We start from the raw sequence: 15,887 nt of genomic DNA, 5'->3' as shown, positions 1-15,887 counted from the left end.
GTGACCGCGCATGCACAACAAGCCGAGGTGTGACCCTGCGTCTATCATGTAGTCAAGACATCTTATAACATCCTATACATGAGTGCACCCCTTTAAGCAGCTCGTCATGTCACTGTCGCATCATATTGTTAAGTACTGAAATTTTATCAATCTTTTTATCGACTTAATTATGGCAATTGTCCAATTCTACAATAAAAGAGCAGACATTTGTGGTTACTTAGCAACAGCACAGAAGCCACTGTTGAGTGCATTATGCCGAAAATGGCGGGAAAACCCCAGTGAAGCCATCTTTCAGGGAAATGACTGCTGCCGATGAGGGATGGCCTCCTCTCATGTGGTAATTTTTTTGCTGGTCCTTGCGGCTGATGTGATTTACATGGTGCGATCAGGCCCCAGGCAAACAAACAATTAGAAAACGCAGACGGAGTCGTCATAAATAATCGTAAAATTGCAGAGGAAGATTTCCCTGCAGCTCTTGGATTACACGGGTGGAATGGGATGATAGAAAGACCTGTTATTTATGTCACTGCACTGAAATGGAAAGGAAAAAAACGTTTTCCATGAATTATGAGTCTCTTTTGTGCTCCTGAGGGAAAGGAATTTAAAGGCTTCCATAGCGACGAGGAGAGATCTATCATTATCTGTGAGACCACATTGTACAATAGGCAGTCACAACCGCCGTAGTGATCTGTTATATGGATGTGTGCGTCCAGGCAGGTGGAGGGATTCTGCAAGATTAGAATAACATGGATGATTTCTTCCAAAAACAGCGCCCCTACTGCCCACTGGCCATATGTGGCATTGCAGCTCAGCCATGTAAACTTTAATAGGGATGAGAAGCTATAACAGACAAAAACCATTGGGTTTCTTTAGCAAGTTTTGTTCCTCGATCATTTGACTTTCAAGTTACTCTGATTTCACTTCCATTACAGGAGATGTCATCCATCTTGTAAACACCAAGTCCTTGGTCTACAGAGGTGGGAAGCTGTGCGGCACGCTCAACAATGCTACCATTGCCTCCGAAGCTTACAATCTTTCTTCCGATCTTATGAGGATCTTGATGAAGTCCAGGGTTCTGAATGAGGAGCCTTTGACCCTTCAGGGTGGGGAGATCTTAGCCCGGGGAAAGCGATCAGATCCTCTCAACTTGCTGTGTTACAGTAACCGGACGGGCTGCCAGTTCTTTATCCCACAAGGGTTTAACAGCACCTTCCCCGACCTCACCGACATCATCCAGGTCATGTTCCAGGTGGACTCTAATCCGTACCCTTACGGGTTTATCAGCAACTACACGGTGTCCACCAAGGTGGCATCTATGGCGTTCCAGACCAGCAATGGCAGCCAGATTCCTGTTGAGAGCTTGGACTCTGAGAAGGCCATCACGGTTAGCATTGCCAATAGCACAGGGGTCGGAAATATAACAGCTGGGGTAGCCAGTGTCGAGAGTCGGCGTTCGGTCAAGGTGGACCTTGAAGCAGAAAGCAGTAATGTGAACGCAGGACTTCACATACAGATCAATTACACACTGAAGGACGGTGAGTGAAAGGCCTAAAACATTAGAAACTTCCACCCTTAATGGCGATGTCCACCATGTTTTATTTTATTTAGCTAAATTTAGGTAAAACATTCTGTATAGAATTGTTGCTTAATAAATCATTTTACACTGAGCTCTTCTATGGGACTATGGAAGAAGTGAAGGGGCAACAAATCAAACATCTTAACCAACTATCCATTCAATAGGAGGCACCAAAGGGGACTCCTGGTCTCCGGTTCACTCACTTTTAGCCTATGTCTTGTAATGAAGGCCATTCATTGAAATGTTTCCATGAAAATGGTATCATTCTAAAATATAACTTGTCCTGCAAAAAACAAGTCCTCATGAAATGTTCTTGTGCAAGATGTAGATGGGGAAAGCCAAGGGAATCAAATAACTTTTGACATCTTGATTGCTTTGGACACATATGAATAGCAGGGGTCTTTAAGGGCAGAAGAGGGCTTGGCTAATTGGGTGGGTTATCTTTTTGCTGGGACAGAACATAACAGTTACAAGGAAATGGACATTCCTATATATTCTATATATGGCGCTTATGAATTTTAGAAGGATCTAGGTCCAGTCTTCATTATAACTTGTGTATTGTGTCCCTTCCAGAGAGATACAAGGACAGTGAACCTGAGCCATACATCTCTGTGTACCTACATGAGAGCGCTCACCCCAACCAGTACAACTACAGTGATATGAAGCAGTTCAGCGAGGACTCCTTGTCAGGAGATGACCACAAGCTGTACACCTTCTTCATCGCCCCCACGTAAGGGCACGGTCATTGTGGGCTTACTGGTGCAGGATGGTCATAGATCTCTGTAGTAAAACCTTTCCTATCCCTATATCTGTTATAGAGATGGAAACCTGACCAGACGTTACTACCTGAACATCACAAACCATTACATGTGGTCAGCGGTGGACGTGACGGTCGGCCTCTACACCTCTCTGTGTCAGTACTTTGATGGTAATGAGAAGAAATGGAAGACAGAGGGCGTTGTACCGCTGGAGGACACCAGACCAGACCAGGCTGTATGTCTCACCCAACATCTCACGGCATTCGGGGCAAGTCTCTTTGTCCCACCTCACGCTGTCAACTTTATCTATCCCGTAAGTAGGACGACCCCTGATATCTAATCCTATGGGAGTGACTGGCTGTGCGTTCCGGGTTCATGTGTAGTATTCTGATTCTGTTTCAGCCTCCTCCTCCTGGTATTAACTACATTGTGCTGCTCACGTGTGCCGTCTGCTTCGCCACCTACTCTGTAGCCACCATCATTGTCCACAAGCTGGACCTGCTGGACGTCAGTAAGGCGGGAATTATTCCGTTCTGCGGAAAAAATGGATTTTTTAAATATGAGGTTCTGGTGAAGACCGGATGGGGTCGAGGGTCTGGTGAGTGGTCTACAAGAATATGTGTGCATCTTCTATATGTGTCTATATGTGTGTTTATGTGTGTGCATCTTCTATATGTGTCTATAAGTGTGTTTATGTGTGTGCATCTTCTATATGTGTCTATATGTGTGTTTATGTGTGTGCATCTTCTATATGTGTCTATATGTGTGTTTATGTGTGTGCATCTTCTATATGTGTCTCTGTGTGTGTCTACGCGTGTGCATCTTCTATATGTGTGTCTATGTCTGTGCATCTTCTTTAAGTGTCTCTGCGTGTCTAGGTGTGCGCTTCTATATGTGTGTTTATGTGTGTGTATATCTTCTATATGTCTGTTTCTTTGTGTGTATCTTCTAGATGTTTCTCTATATGTGTCTAGGTGTGTGCATATTCTATATGTCTGTGTGTCTAGGTGTGCATGTCTATATGTGTGTGCATCTTCTATATGTGTTTCTGTGTGTCTAGGTGTGCGCTTCTATTTGTGTCTATATATGTGTCTAGGTGTGCGCTTCTATATGTGACTACGGTATATATGTGTCTAGGTGTGCGCTTCTATATGTGACTATATATGTGTCTAGGTGTGCACTTCTATGTGTGCATCTTCTATATGTGTCTCTGTGTGTATCTTCTATAGGTCTCTCCATGTGTTTATCTTCTATATGTGTCTAGGCGTGCTCATGTCCTATACGTGTTTGTGTGTGTGTGCATCTTCTATATGTGTCTCCATGTGTTTATCTTCTATACGTGTCTATACTATCCGCTCCTTACCGTTCACTGGCCTCTCACTCAGGTACCAGCGCTCATGTCGGTATCAGTCTGTACGGAGTGGACAGTAAAAGTGGCCACCGGCATCTAGACGGGGAGAACTCCTTCCATAGGAACAGTGTGGACATTTTCCAGATAGCAACAGAAAAGAGTCTGGGAAACGTGTGGAAAATCCGCCTGTGGCACGATAATAAAGGTAAGGGGAAGAGGAAAGGGCAGTATAACCCCGGCCACATCCAGTCCTCCAGAGCGGGGCACTTACCATCCACTAGTAGCGGTTATTACCCTGCACGGCCGCCAAGTCCCATTACATGACACTGGATCGTCTGATGTCTCATGTTCAAATATTTATCAGTAATCACATTGGGACGTCGCTTTGCTCATTTTCGCAAGGTAATTGTCATTATAGGCTCCCATAACCGGACCTGCCGGAGCCATTGTGGGTTTTTGGTTCCGTTTATTTATTTAGATCCCTACTGCCATCTGCTGGTGGAAGCCAAAACTGAAGGAATATGACATTTAAAGGGCAGTCATCGCTTTTCCATACTTATAATTAGGTTGATTTTTATAGAGCAATGCAACCCTTCTGGCCCATAGACTAGTACCAAAACTAAACGCCCTCCAGACCCGATTGATATGCCCCTATTTCCATAATCTATGTAGAATGCATTCCTGGAGCTATAGAGGGGCTTACACTTCTTCTGTGGTTATGAGGTTGTGTGTCTTCACACTTGGGGTCGGCTCCTGGGTCATGACTTCTGGACCTGACATGATGGGTAATGATGGAATATTTTGTCAGGTCTCAGCCCCTCTTGGTACGTGCAGCACGTCATCATCAAGGACCTGCAGCGCGCAAAGAATTACTTCTTCCTGGTCAATGACTGGTTGTCCGTGGGGCAGGAGGAGAGCGGCTGGCGGGTGGAGAAGGAGATCTTTGCGGCCAGTGAGTATTTTCTTATAATTTTGCTGAATTCTGTATGATTCTCTCCGTCCTCCTCCATACAAACTTCCTGTATTGTTCAGGTGAGACAGAGCTGAAGAGGTTCTCCCGAATTCTTATGGCTGAGCTGCAGCGAGGAATCTCCGAGAAACACGTCTGGTTATCAATGTGGGACCGACCTCCCCGCAGCCGCTTCACCCGTGTCCAGAGAGCCACTTGCTGCGCCCTCCTCATATTCCTCTTCCTGTGTGCCAATGCTGTGTGGTATGGAGTGGTGGGAGACCAGAACCATGGGTAACTACATCATGTATAATACTGCTCCTTCTTCATACATCGCTGTGTACATACATGACATTACTTATCCTGTATTATACTCCAGAGCTGCACTCACTATTCTGCTGCTGGTGCAGTCACTGTGTACATACATGACATTACTTATCCTGTACTGATCCTGAGTTACATCCTGTATTATACTCCAGAGCTGCACTCACTATTCTGCTGCTGGTGCAGTCACTGTGTACATACATGACATTACTTATCCTGTACTGATCCTGAGGTACATCCTGTATTATACTCCTGAGCTGCACTCACTATTCTGCTGCTGGTGCAGTCACAGTGTACATACATGACATTACTTATCCTGTACTGATCCTGAGTTACATCCTGTATTATACCCCAGAGCTCCACTCACTATTCTGCTGCTGGTGCAGTCACTGTGTACATACATGACATTACTTATCCTGCACTGATCCTGAGTTACATCCTGTATTATACTCCAGAGCTGCACTCACTATTCTGCTGCTGGTGCAGTCACTGTGTACATACATGACATTACTTATCCTGTACTGATCCTGAGTTACATCCTGTATTATACCCCAGAGCTGCACTCACTATTCTGCTGCTGGTGCAGTCACAGTGTACATACATGACATTATTTATCCTGTACTGATCCTGAGTTATATCCTGTATTATCATCTGTTATGTTCCAGGGATAGAGCGGTGTCGGAGTCTGTCCCCCTCAGTGTAGACTCGGTGGCCGTGGGTCTGGTGACCAGTATCTTGGTGTATCCCATCTACCTTGTGGTTCTGTATCTGTTTAGGCGGGCCCGCAGTAAAGTGAGTCTCGTGCCTGGTGTTGGAGACCATGGATGGTCTTTGTTCTCCATCTGTCGGGTTACAGCTGTGTTTTATCCCCTTAGACCTGCGTCAGACCCTCCCTCACGTACTTTGACCAGCCGTCCATAGAAATTGATAACTACTTGGACACTGTGATGGAAAGCTCCTTCATGGCGTACACAGGGAACCATGGGGAGGTAACTATTGACTCTCCAGTGACCTCTTATGGTCAGATTATCCATCATTGTCACAACAATCTGTATTTCACCTGCAGGTTTTCTCTGATCAAACGAAAACAGAAATCCCAATGGAAGACACAAAGAGGTGATTGATAGAGAATATCCACCACACATGTAGATGAGTCCGGTGCTCCTCTCCCGTCAGGGTTTGGTGACCTCTCTTGTCTGTACATTGATGTTTTGTATTGTTTCTCACCTCCTTGGCTTCTGTCTTTGTACAGCTTCATCCAGTGGAATACCAATGATGGTGTGCTCAGCTGGCCGGACCTCCTCAGTGATCCCACCATCATGGGCAACACCATTCAGAAGCTGGAGAGACATCGGGACAGTTGTAATGTTGGGTTAGATGCCAGCTGCCACCCCAGCGAGGATGATAGTGTGGTGCTAGGACTTCCGCAGGCCTTGCCTCGACAGTTCTTGGCATCAGGTAAGCAGCCCAGATATTATGGGTACTTCCCATCAGTCTCCGAGGGGGTCCTACAAGAGGTTGGCTGCTTCAGGATTAGAAATGAAGTGACGATCTAATGATCTTATCAAGTCTTCTGATGATCACAGGTCCTGTGGTTTTCAGTTCATACTTTTGTATGATTATGAATTTGTGTCTTCTCTGATTTTTTTCTTTTACTAAGATGGAGCCAGCAGCATGTCCCTTCCACACAACCTGAGGAGGATCTCCCGAACCGAGACCGATCTATTGTCCGATCTGTAAGTAGATGTGATGCAGGTGGATAGAGCGGCTACATGCAGGGTTCACACGGTTGCTGCAGGAGGCATTATTCGAACATATTTCACATTGTTTTGATAGATCAAACCCGTTTGGAGATAAGACAGAAACCATCATTTTGGATAAACTGAATGACAAAGGTCAAGCGTTATCTGGATCTGTCAGGGATGTGACCAAATCCGTCAAGTCCAACAGGACAGGTAACTTTACGTACTCACAGGATGATCATGTCAGATTATTGTATGTTATTGTACAATATGAGCTGTCGTATACAGTTTATACATCCCACATCCCTCTAGTGGTGGCTACAGTAATTTTGAATTTTATTGTAACTATTTGGATCTTTGTATTAAACAAGGAAAATCTATGAGGATATAATGAAACCTCATGTTAATTTTCTGATCTGTTCCCTCTGCAGTCATCACAGATGCTTTCCAGAGGAGCAGGCAGATGCTGCCATCTTGGTGCACCCGTGTGGCTCATGTGCTCAGCTGCTTCCTCCTCCTTTCCTGCTTTGCTGTTTCGGTGTGGATCGGCGTGGGCTTCACCTCCAGTGTGGGTCTTATGTGGCTCATCTCTGGGATATTCAGTTTCCTCTGCTCGTTTTTTGTCTTGGAGCCTTTAAAGGTAACTACCCTGAGATGTCTTTAGGAGCCTCCTCCATGTGGATGACTGAAGCTACAAGCTACTTCACATTTTTGCTTCCATCCCAGGTTTTAATGGAGGCCTTATACTTTGCCCTGGTGGTGAAGCGTTTGTACCCAGAAGAAGAGGACACTCTTGTAGAGTGCCCCCTTGTGGAGCACGTTTCTGAGAGGATCACCAAGGTGCGACCGCCGCAGGGATTTGCCCTATTCCAGGCCAGGGAGGAAGCGCGCAAAGTGAAGCTGCTGCATAGGATGCTGAAGGTAAACATGAGATCTCTGCTTGGTGTCAGTGAATGAAAACTTTGATTGTATGGACTAGATTATATTTAATATATTTTTTTTTTTTTCAGAATTTGATGGTTTATACGCTTTTCTTTTTGGTCGTCCTTCTGACCAATTATGGAGATGCCTCAGTGAACCATAAGGCCTACCTGCTGCAGCGCTCAGTCCGGCAGGAAATGGGGAGCCAGAAATTCCTGCAGATTAAGAGGTGGAGTGCGGACATCATGAATCCATAGATTTTATCACATTGGTAAATGTAATCCAGTCACATGTAGAGGAGGATGTAGTAACCTCTCCTGCCCTCTACAGGTCGGAGGAGTTCTGGGCCTGGGCATCTGATGTCCTTTTGCCGTTCCTGAGTATCAGTCAGCGGGGGAGCTACAGCAGCTTGTTGGGGTCTGCGCAGTTACGTCAGATTCGGTTAACGAGAGGTACGTATCCATCTTAGACTACATGAAGGCAGAGCTGAGGGCATGAATGTGTACTGGAGACCTCGCTGGACTTAAAGCCAATCCCCCGATAAATAGCGAATACCCCCATAACTCCTGACTCCACTCATTGTCCAGCCATGGGACCTGCTGTGTCTGTTAGACCCCCATAAGCAGTATATATTACCCCCATAACTCCTTTCTCTAAACAGCCTGTGATGTCCACTCGTTGTCCAGCCATGGGCCCTGCTGTGTCTGTTAGACCCCCATAAGCATTATATATTACCCCCATAACTCCTTTCTCTCAGCAGCTTGTGATGTCCACTCGTTGTCCAGCCATAGGACCTGCTGAGTCTGTTAGACCCCCATAAGCATTATATATTACCCCCATAACTCCTTTCTCTCAGCAGCCTGCGATGTCCACTCGTTGTCCAGCCATAGGACCTGCTGTGTCTGTTAGACCCCCATAAGCGGTATATATTATCCCCATAACTCCTTTCTCTCAGCAGCCTGTGATGTCCACTCATTGTCCAGCCATAGGACCTGCTGAGTCTGTTAGACCCCCATAAGCGGTATATATTATCCCCATAACTCCTTTCTCTCAGCAGCCTGTGATGTCCACTCGTTGTCCAGCCATGGGCCCTGCTGTGTCTGTTAGACCCCCATAAGCATTATATATTACCCCCATAACTCCTTTCTCTCAGCAGCCTGTGATGTCCAATCGTTGTCCAGCCATGGGCCCTGCTGTGTCTGTTAGACCCCCATAAGCATTATATATTACCCCCATAACTCCTTTCTCTCAGCAGCTTGTGATGTCCACTCATTGACCAGCCATGGGACCTTTGCAGAAGAGTTTGATGACATAAGCTATGACATTGGTTGGACTAATTCTTCTGACATGTCCTCTGGGGGTTGGTCGTATTTTCCCCCTGATGATACGGGGTAGGTATCACCATATTAATGACTGCCATGAAGTGACTTGCACCTTATACCTTCCTCTAGTTGACTATTCATCTCTTAACCTCAGGGCCTGGTATTGGGGGTTCCTCTCCTCCTATGACAGTTCTGGTTACTCCCAGCACCTGGGTGGCAGCTTGGAGGAGAATCGGGCCATGTTAGAAAATCTCCAGCAAGACCAATGGATTGACAACCTGTAAGTCACGTTGGATCCCCTATAGCACCACTGTAGTCATTTCATGTGTGACCTCTTATCTTTTGTCCTTGCAGGACGAGGGCCGTCTTTGTGGAGTTCTCTCTCTTCAGCCCTGGCGTTGACCTCTTCTCATCTGTGATGCTGCTGCTTGAGTTCCCACTCGCGGGTAGATCGCTGCCATCTGCCGAAATAAGGGCCTTCCCCTTACAGCGCCTAAGCAGTGGTACTCACCTGCTTCTTATCATGATGGTAAGTGACATTTGATATACTGATAATTTTCATCATGTCTTACACAAGTCACATCCAAAGCGGATATTGAACTTGCAAGCAAACCCATAGAAGTTTGCATTATGTGGAGTGTTGGTGCAATGCCTGTCAGTATATTGTTGACAGTCTCTTGGCAGCTAGATTTTGTATGTGCTGTAGGCTGATCTCTGTGATCTCTCTTTGCAGGTCTTCCTCATGATGTTTGTTGTGTACTTTGTGCTTGCCGAATGCTTGTTCATCAGGAAGGAGGGGCGGATGTACTTCACCAATATCTGGAATTACGTCCAGTGGTTGCTGACGGTTCTGACAGTGAGTACTGTGGTTGTATACCTGAGTCGCGGCAGCCTGGCTGATCAGCAGTGGGAGAGATACCGGAAGGACAAGGCCTCGTACATTAACCTGCACCACGTGGCCTTCCTGGGTAACACCTTCAATAGCCTCTCGGCCTCCTTGATCTTCCTCCTCACGCTGAAGGTAAGTCAACTTGGAGTATTCTTCAGTTAATACTTTTTTTGGTGTTGGTTCATTGGTTAAAGCTAGCCTATCTAGGAATTAAGGTTTTGGATTCTGATTGAGATTTTTGATATATTTTTTTCAGGTGGCCCAGCAGCTACGATTCATCAGAGAGTGGTCTGTATTTGGGAAGACATTGAGCTTATCAATGAAAGAGCTGTGTGCCGCAGCCGGGGCAACGCTTGGCCTTCTGCTGGTCTACGCTCAGCTTGGATTTTTGGTCAGTTTTTACTACCTGTATATGTTAAAATCCATAATTTTGCAAAGTTTTAATAGGGTTAAGAACCTATGTTTAAAGTATCCACAAAATTCTATGCAGACCTATTCCTCTCCATGGGAACAGACTACAATGTGTGGTCAAATACTGCTTAAATTATCTTCTTCCTCTTGTTGATTATCAAGCAGTTGGAGCAGATGGAAGGAGGAATATATGACACATAATTATATATTGGAGCTGTATACACGAAACGGTGGGCAGTAGTGTTGCAAATGTTTTACATCTTTTAAAGGGAATGGCATATTATAATGATGGTGGGTATTTCTTGTATTAATTATTTTGTATCTCTTCCCTTCAGCTCTTCTCCTCATCCTGGGAGAGATTCCACAGTTTTGGGGCGAGTGTCGTCTCCCTCTTTGCTGTGACTCGCAGCTCTATTAATCTGAAAGCCCCTTTCCCGTATTCCTCCTACGTTCACCATCTCTATTTCGCAAGCTATTTGGTGCTTGAAGTTTGGATTCTGATGCGATTCTTTGGGGCTATGTTGATCAACAGTTACCGACAGGTGCGGCTCGACTTGTTCCGGCCTGCATTCGAACTGCAGGACTATGAGATGGTGGAGCTCTTTCTCCGGAGGCTTCGGATATGGATGGGGGTCAGCAAAGTGAAGGAGGTAAATAGTTTACTTGGTACTACATACTTGTGGCATAGATCCTGTCGCCTTCTAGCCTGGGCGTTCTTAGGATGTTGTGATTTCTATGGGTCATTCAGTGGTTTTTCCCAATAAGCCCAGAAAACCTCTAAAATATACTGTAGACCCCCCTTCACGCTGGCGAATTTAATCTGTAATCTTTCCACCATATTTCCCAGTGCTGGGTCAAAACACTGTTCTGGACTGTGATGCCACAAGTCTGGGTTCCCCTTGGGCAGGAGGTCTTATGTTGATAGGTCTTTAGAACGCAAAACATAATACAAAAAAATTTGTGTATTTCAGTTCCGTCACAAAGTGCGCTTTGAAGGAATGGAGCCACTTCCATCACGTGCCTCCAGCGATTCCAAATCTCTTCGAGGTTCCACACCGAGTGCGGCTTCCGATACCTCTTCCTCATCATCCTTCTCCACCATCTGCAGTCAGCTAGACACATTTAGCGCAGTAAGCACCAGGGAGAGAGCGGAGGTCGATGCTAATATCCAAAGATTGCTCCCCGTTCTGGAGACTCTTCTGTCGCAATTTGATCTGGTCAACCACGCCACAGAAGAAGTCTACCAAATAGAATGCAACCTAGAAGACTTACAAACTAAAATAGCTAAGAAAAGAAGACAACAACATCTGAGCACTATGGCTCCTAGGTCACAGCGTCATTCCCAAGAGACTCGGGTGCTCCAGCAGAACTCCTGTGGAAGCTCTAAATCTGAGGGTCATCATCGCTGGAAGAAGAACTCTCGACACACTTCACCATCTTCCATGGTTTCTCAGGTATTAACAGAGAGCACATCGGCAAGTAAAATGATCACAGTGGACAAGGTGGTGGCCGAAGAACCAGCACTAATTCCCATGCAATTAACACAGAGCAAGAGGAGGAAATCATTGCGGACCCACAACAGAGTCCACCCCAGCGTTAGTTAGCAGACCTTAAGCATGTTGTTGGATTCTTTTTTCTACATGGGTATCAGCTCCAGGAGCTTCTTGGTAGCTGTAAGCAGTAGTTCTGGATGCAGATCAGGATGATGCTCTTATAAACCAACTGGAGATATTTTGAGACCAATTGCAGACTCTCAATGGCTTCCCGCCTTGGCCTACAAACAGTCATGGCTTCACATGCATCCTTATAGGATAGTTTCCCACAGTACGTCAACAAGCACAGGTTCCTTGAGCCCTGGAGGCTTTTGGAGTTCTTAATCAACAGGCCCTGGTGGCTTGAAGCTTTACTTTAATGGCCCTGGTGGCTTATACTGAGTTCATGGAGCCCTGGTGGCTCCAGATGATAGTTTTTGAGAAGCCCTGGTGGCTCACACTTTTGGTTTGGAGACAGCTGGCTGTCCCTCAACCTGTCCTGTTGACGATCACTATGAATCATAGATGGGAAACGCTGAGCTACACAGAGCTGATTGGTATCTGGCCATCTTCTGATGCTACTTGTAAGATTATCGATGGTGCTTTTAAAAAGGGACCAGGGTATTTAAGGATTTGCTGGTCAGTCCTGAGATATTATAACAGTCATTGCTGGTCTCTAGGTTTTATTCAGGGTGCTACAAGAGCATCATATCCCCTTTCACACTGTAAAGAAGGTCGGCCTGTACCTGGAGATAAAGGGAACTTTTCATGGCTGGAATCGGCCAACATTATCTTGGAGCCTGACATAAGATTGACTGTCACGATGCACTTAGAGGCGTTACTCTTCTTTTTGTGAGATTGCAGCCTTGTTACTTATGAACTGTACTACCATTTCTCTTAATCCTAACAGTTGAGTTTACAGGACACAACCTGCGCAAGAAGACGTTTGAAACTCTCCGCTTAAAGGCATTCCGCACATTGAGGGTTTCATAACACCAACTTTTGCAGAAGTATTTCTATTGTGTCTTGAGAAGCAGAGATCTCTTGGAATTTACACATTATACTGTAGATGGATGTTTTGTGCCTTCTAGTAGACTTAGAGGAACATCTCACTCACTTTGCTGGTGGGAGCCTAAAGAAGCATTACTTCCATTTATTGAAGTGAAGGGCGCTGCTTTATGTTCATTTTTCTGTGGCCTTGGTTAAAGGTAGTGTTTTTAAAAAAGTAACCTTGGAAGAGCTGTCCATAGGTACCTCGGTAGTCTCTTCTGAATTTGTGGGTCTATCACAAGTGTGGACAATTTGTGGCTTTTCATTACGGATGACATCCAAGGGCATCCCCCACAACCTCCGGTGCTCCGGCTATTATCTGTCTATACGTCCTTCTAGTTACTGAATGTATTTCATATCCATGTTTGTTTGTACTTTTCAGCAGTTTGTATGGAACGCCACGCACTTTAATAATTGCTTTTTTGCTGATATTTTCACATATAGTCAGGCCAGAGACATTCAATGCAAACAGTGTTTTGTTATTTCTCAAACCTCTCCCTCCTCCCTGACTATGACTACAGCTTGTAAGGGTATGTAGACCAATCCGCCAAAAAGGGAATGGAGCCTAACAGGACTGACTTGGGAAGAAATGTGGCTTCTTCAGTCTTTCTAGATATTATGGGTAAATGGTGGATACCTCATCAAAGCACTTAAATGGTCACTTGGTAAGATCGCGAATTATAGAAATGGGAAAGTACCACAATGGTTTCCAGATCCTTTAAGGTTGATGCTGGATTGTTTTCAAGGTGCTCTATCAAACCAAAAAGTTTCAGTCAATGTTGTGTGTAAAATTTTTGACTCAATTCAGTTAGAGCTGCATTCAAAATAGAAGTCATTGGAATAGAAGAAATGATATTAAGATGAGCACAATAAATTAGGAAAGGCAGAGCGTCACTTTAAACCATTCCTCTCCAGATGAGTGAAGTATTATACACAGAAACCCCCTTCCCCATATTTAGAGGTGGTCACATTTCAGCCCTTCTAAACCAGTGACGCTCCGTTGCGGGTTGGAATATGTATATTTTTGTAATTTTGCTATATTTTCATAGCGTTGTAACCAAATCCAGCAACTCTGTAGATAGAGGGACAGAGCCCTATTATTACTAGAGGTATTTAAGTTATGGATGTTGTGCTCTTGTATATATTTGTGTATTTTATACAAGTAGAATATTTCATATTGGCTTAAAGGCGATGTCTTGATGAATGGCGCAGCCTATTCGTGTCTCTTGAACACTTTGGATTCTACTGGTAAGGACGACCCATCCCCCTACATCTAGAGTATATTCCAGTTAAAAATAGTACATTAATACTAAAGTTTCAAAGTGATCGTAATTTCATTTTTTAAAAATTTTTTGGAACCTTTTTGCCCACAGCTGTAATGTAGATGGGATCCGATCACCAATCCCTACATCCTTTCCCCGGCTGCTATAATCAGTATTCATTTTATCATGGTCGGTCTTGTTTCTATACGGTACATACATGGATCAAAGTATTTAAGAGACATTAGGAGGCTGAGGACCAACTATATAATGCAAAAAGAAAACATATCTAAGCCGCTTATTTAATATATTTTGATACAATCTGTATATTGATAATATAATTTTTTCTTCCATACAATTTTGATGCCCCCTCCCATAGTAACAGTGTATTCACCTGATAGGACTTGTGTAATTGTAGGGATGGCTGGACCAAAGTACATTACATATAGGGATGAAAACACCCCTTTCAGTCTATATTCCTTGCTTAAAAATTATGTTCAGTCACACAGATGAAAATGGGGTTTTCAGGAAATTTGTTTTTGCCTATTTTAGAAATGGTGAACAGAAGGGTTAAATTTACAATAATGTCTGTTAAAGTACAGTGGCTTTAATATTGCAGCATTTTGGGTGTCAAAAGAGAACACCAAAGCTGCTCTCAGGCACAGGGTGCTGCCACTATGACAACTTCATTCTATAAATGTGGCTTCTATATTAGTTTTGTCGCCAAATTAATCTTATGTAGGCTTTATAGATTACAACAGGCCTGGTTTCCAACAACAACCAATCAGAACTCAGCTTTCAGTTGTTAAGCAGCTTTGGAAAAATGAAAGCTCCTCTCTGATTGGTTGCCATGGGTAACCAGGCCTGTTATGATATCCAAGGCCTACATTTGTGAAGTTGACTGCTCTGTTCATTGTTTCTTTTGGTAAAGAAAATTTGCATCGTAAAATGGTCCTCTCCACAGATGTCACATTTAAAGGAATGTTCCTTTATAGGGCAAATCAAAGGATCTGCCACGAAAAGGGTTTTTATTAGGATTAGGGAAAGTGGTTTTGTGGTCAATCCGGGACAACAATCTTCAGCATAGGTGGAGATCACTGCCCTGCCCCCTACATTTTGTAGAGCGCCCCCTGTCGTTCCCACCAGGAATGGACAGTAATTACGTTTACATCTACTATTTTTCTTATCTTATCAGCAGGTAATAAAATGTCTGTATGACAAAAGCCATCGCTCCTCCGGTGGCTGCACAGGATGTAAAAGTTTGCACTTACCCCTCCGGCCGGCAGCGCCCTGAGTGGAGCCTGTATGCTTGTGCTTTTATATGTATAAGATTATTTATTGTCTACGGAACAAGATTTCTTCAAGGACTGGTTTTATGGAGTCCTTATAGATAGGGCACAATGGAGGCGGCCATCTTGATAGGACAGGCCAAAGTTTGTGCGGTCTCTTATGGGGGGTGATCAGAAACTACATTGCCATTGAGAAATCTTGTTCCCGCAGATGACATCTTCACTATTGCCTTATATTTGTAAAAATGTGCTGCAATGCAACGTGTCAGACAAAGTCATCAATAAAAATGGCTGCAAAACGACGGTGTCTGCTGGTGTGTGTTACTATTTCATTAAATAATGGACTAATGTGTCAGGTCTAGTGGTTTACAAGAAAATGGCTGCCACCAAAGATACATTTATGTGAGCTATAGCCAAAATGGCAGACAGCAATCTTCCTCTATGGCTACTTTCACACTGCCGTATGTTTGCCCGGCCTGAGCACATGGCAGCGCGCTGGAGAGGAGGTGGAGCA

The 15,887-nt window shown here is 44.5% G+C and overlaps 1 protein-coding gene across 3 annotated transcripts in view; it reads left to right on the top strand.

The window, feature by feature from the left end:
- The window catches only part of PKD1 (polycystin 1, transient receptor potential channel interacting), a 58,623-nt gene extending 42,948 nt beyond the window's left edge, over nt 1-15,675 (top strand). The window contains exons 22-45 of one of the 3 annotated variants that reach the window (XM_072120011.1): nt 933-1,535; nt 2,150-2,306; nt 2,395-2,647; nt 2,737-2,932; nt 3,720-3,890; nt 4,494-4,637; nt 4,718-4,928; nt 5,624-5,750; nt 5,834-5,947; nt 6,025-6,074; nt 6,211-6,416; nt 6,619-6,694; nt 6,795-6,913; nt 7,132-7,340; nt 7,427-7,621; nt 7,711-7,850; nt 7,952-8,073; nt 8,877-9,012; nt 9,098-9,223; nt 9,298-9,472; nt 9,677-9,964; nt 10,089-10,223; nt 10,579-10,893; nt 11,215-15,675. In XM_072120011.1, the coding sequence (XP_071976112.1) occupies nt 933-1,535; nt 2,150-2,306; nt 2,395-2,647; nt 2,737-2,932; nt 3,720-3,890; nt 4,494-4,637; nt 4,718-4,928; nt 5,624-5,750; nt 5,834-5,947; nt 6,025-6,074; nt 6,211-6,416; nt 6,619-6,694; nt 6,795-6,913; nt 7,132-7,340; nt 7,427-7,621; nt 7,711-7,850; nt 7,952-8,073; nt 8,877-9,012; nt 9,098-9,223; nt 9,298-9,472; nt 9,677-9,964; nt 10,089-10,223; nt 10,579-10,893; nt 11,215-11,847 (4,901 nt within the window). In that variant the 3' untranslated portion in view covers nt 11,848-15,675. Of the gene's footprint in view, nt 1-932; nt 1,536-2,149; nt 2,307-2,394; nt 2,648-2,736; nt 2,933-3,719; nt 3,891-4,493; nt 4,638-4,717; nt 4,929-5,623; nt 5,751-5,833; nt 5,948-6,024; nt 6,075-6,210; nt 6,417-6,618; nt 6,695-6,794; nt 6,914-7,131; nt 7,341-7,426; nt 7,622-7,710; nt 7,851-7,951; nt 8,074-8,381; nt 8,438-8,873; nt 9,013-9,097; nt 9,224-9,297; nt 9,473-9,676; nt 9,965-10,088; nt 10,224-10,578; nt 10,894-11,214 lie in introns of those variants that run through there. The other 2 variants (XM_072120010.1, XM_072120012.1) reach the window with 2 other exon arrangements.
- The last annotated feature ends 212 nt before the right edge of the window (nt 15,676-15,887 follow it).

Source organism: Engystomops pustulosus, chromosome 8 (genome assembly GCF_040894005.1).
Source record: "Engystomops pustulosus chromosome 8, aEngPut4.maternal, whole genome shotgun sequence".
Lineage (NCBI taxonomy): Eukaryota > Metazoa > Chordata > Amphibia > Anura > Leptodactylidae > Engystomops > Engystomops pustulosus.
Note: the sequence above shows the minus strand (reverse complement) of the source record. Positions and strands in the feature narration are given on the sequence as shown.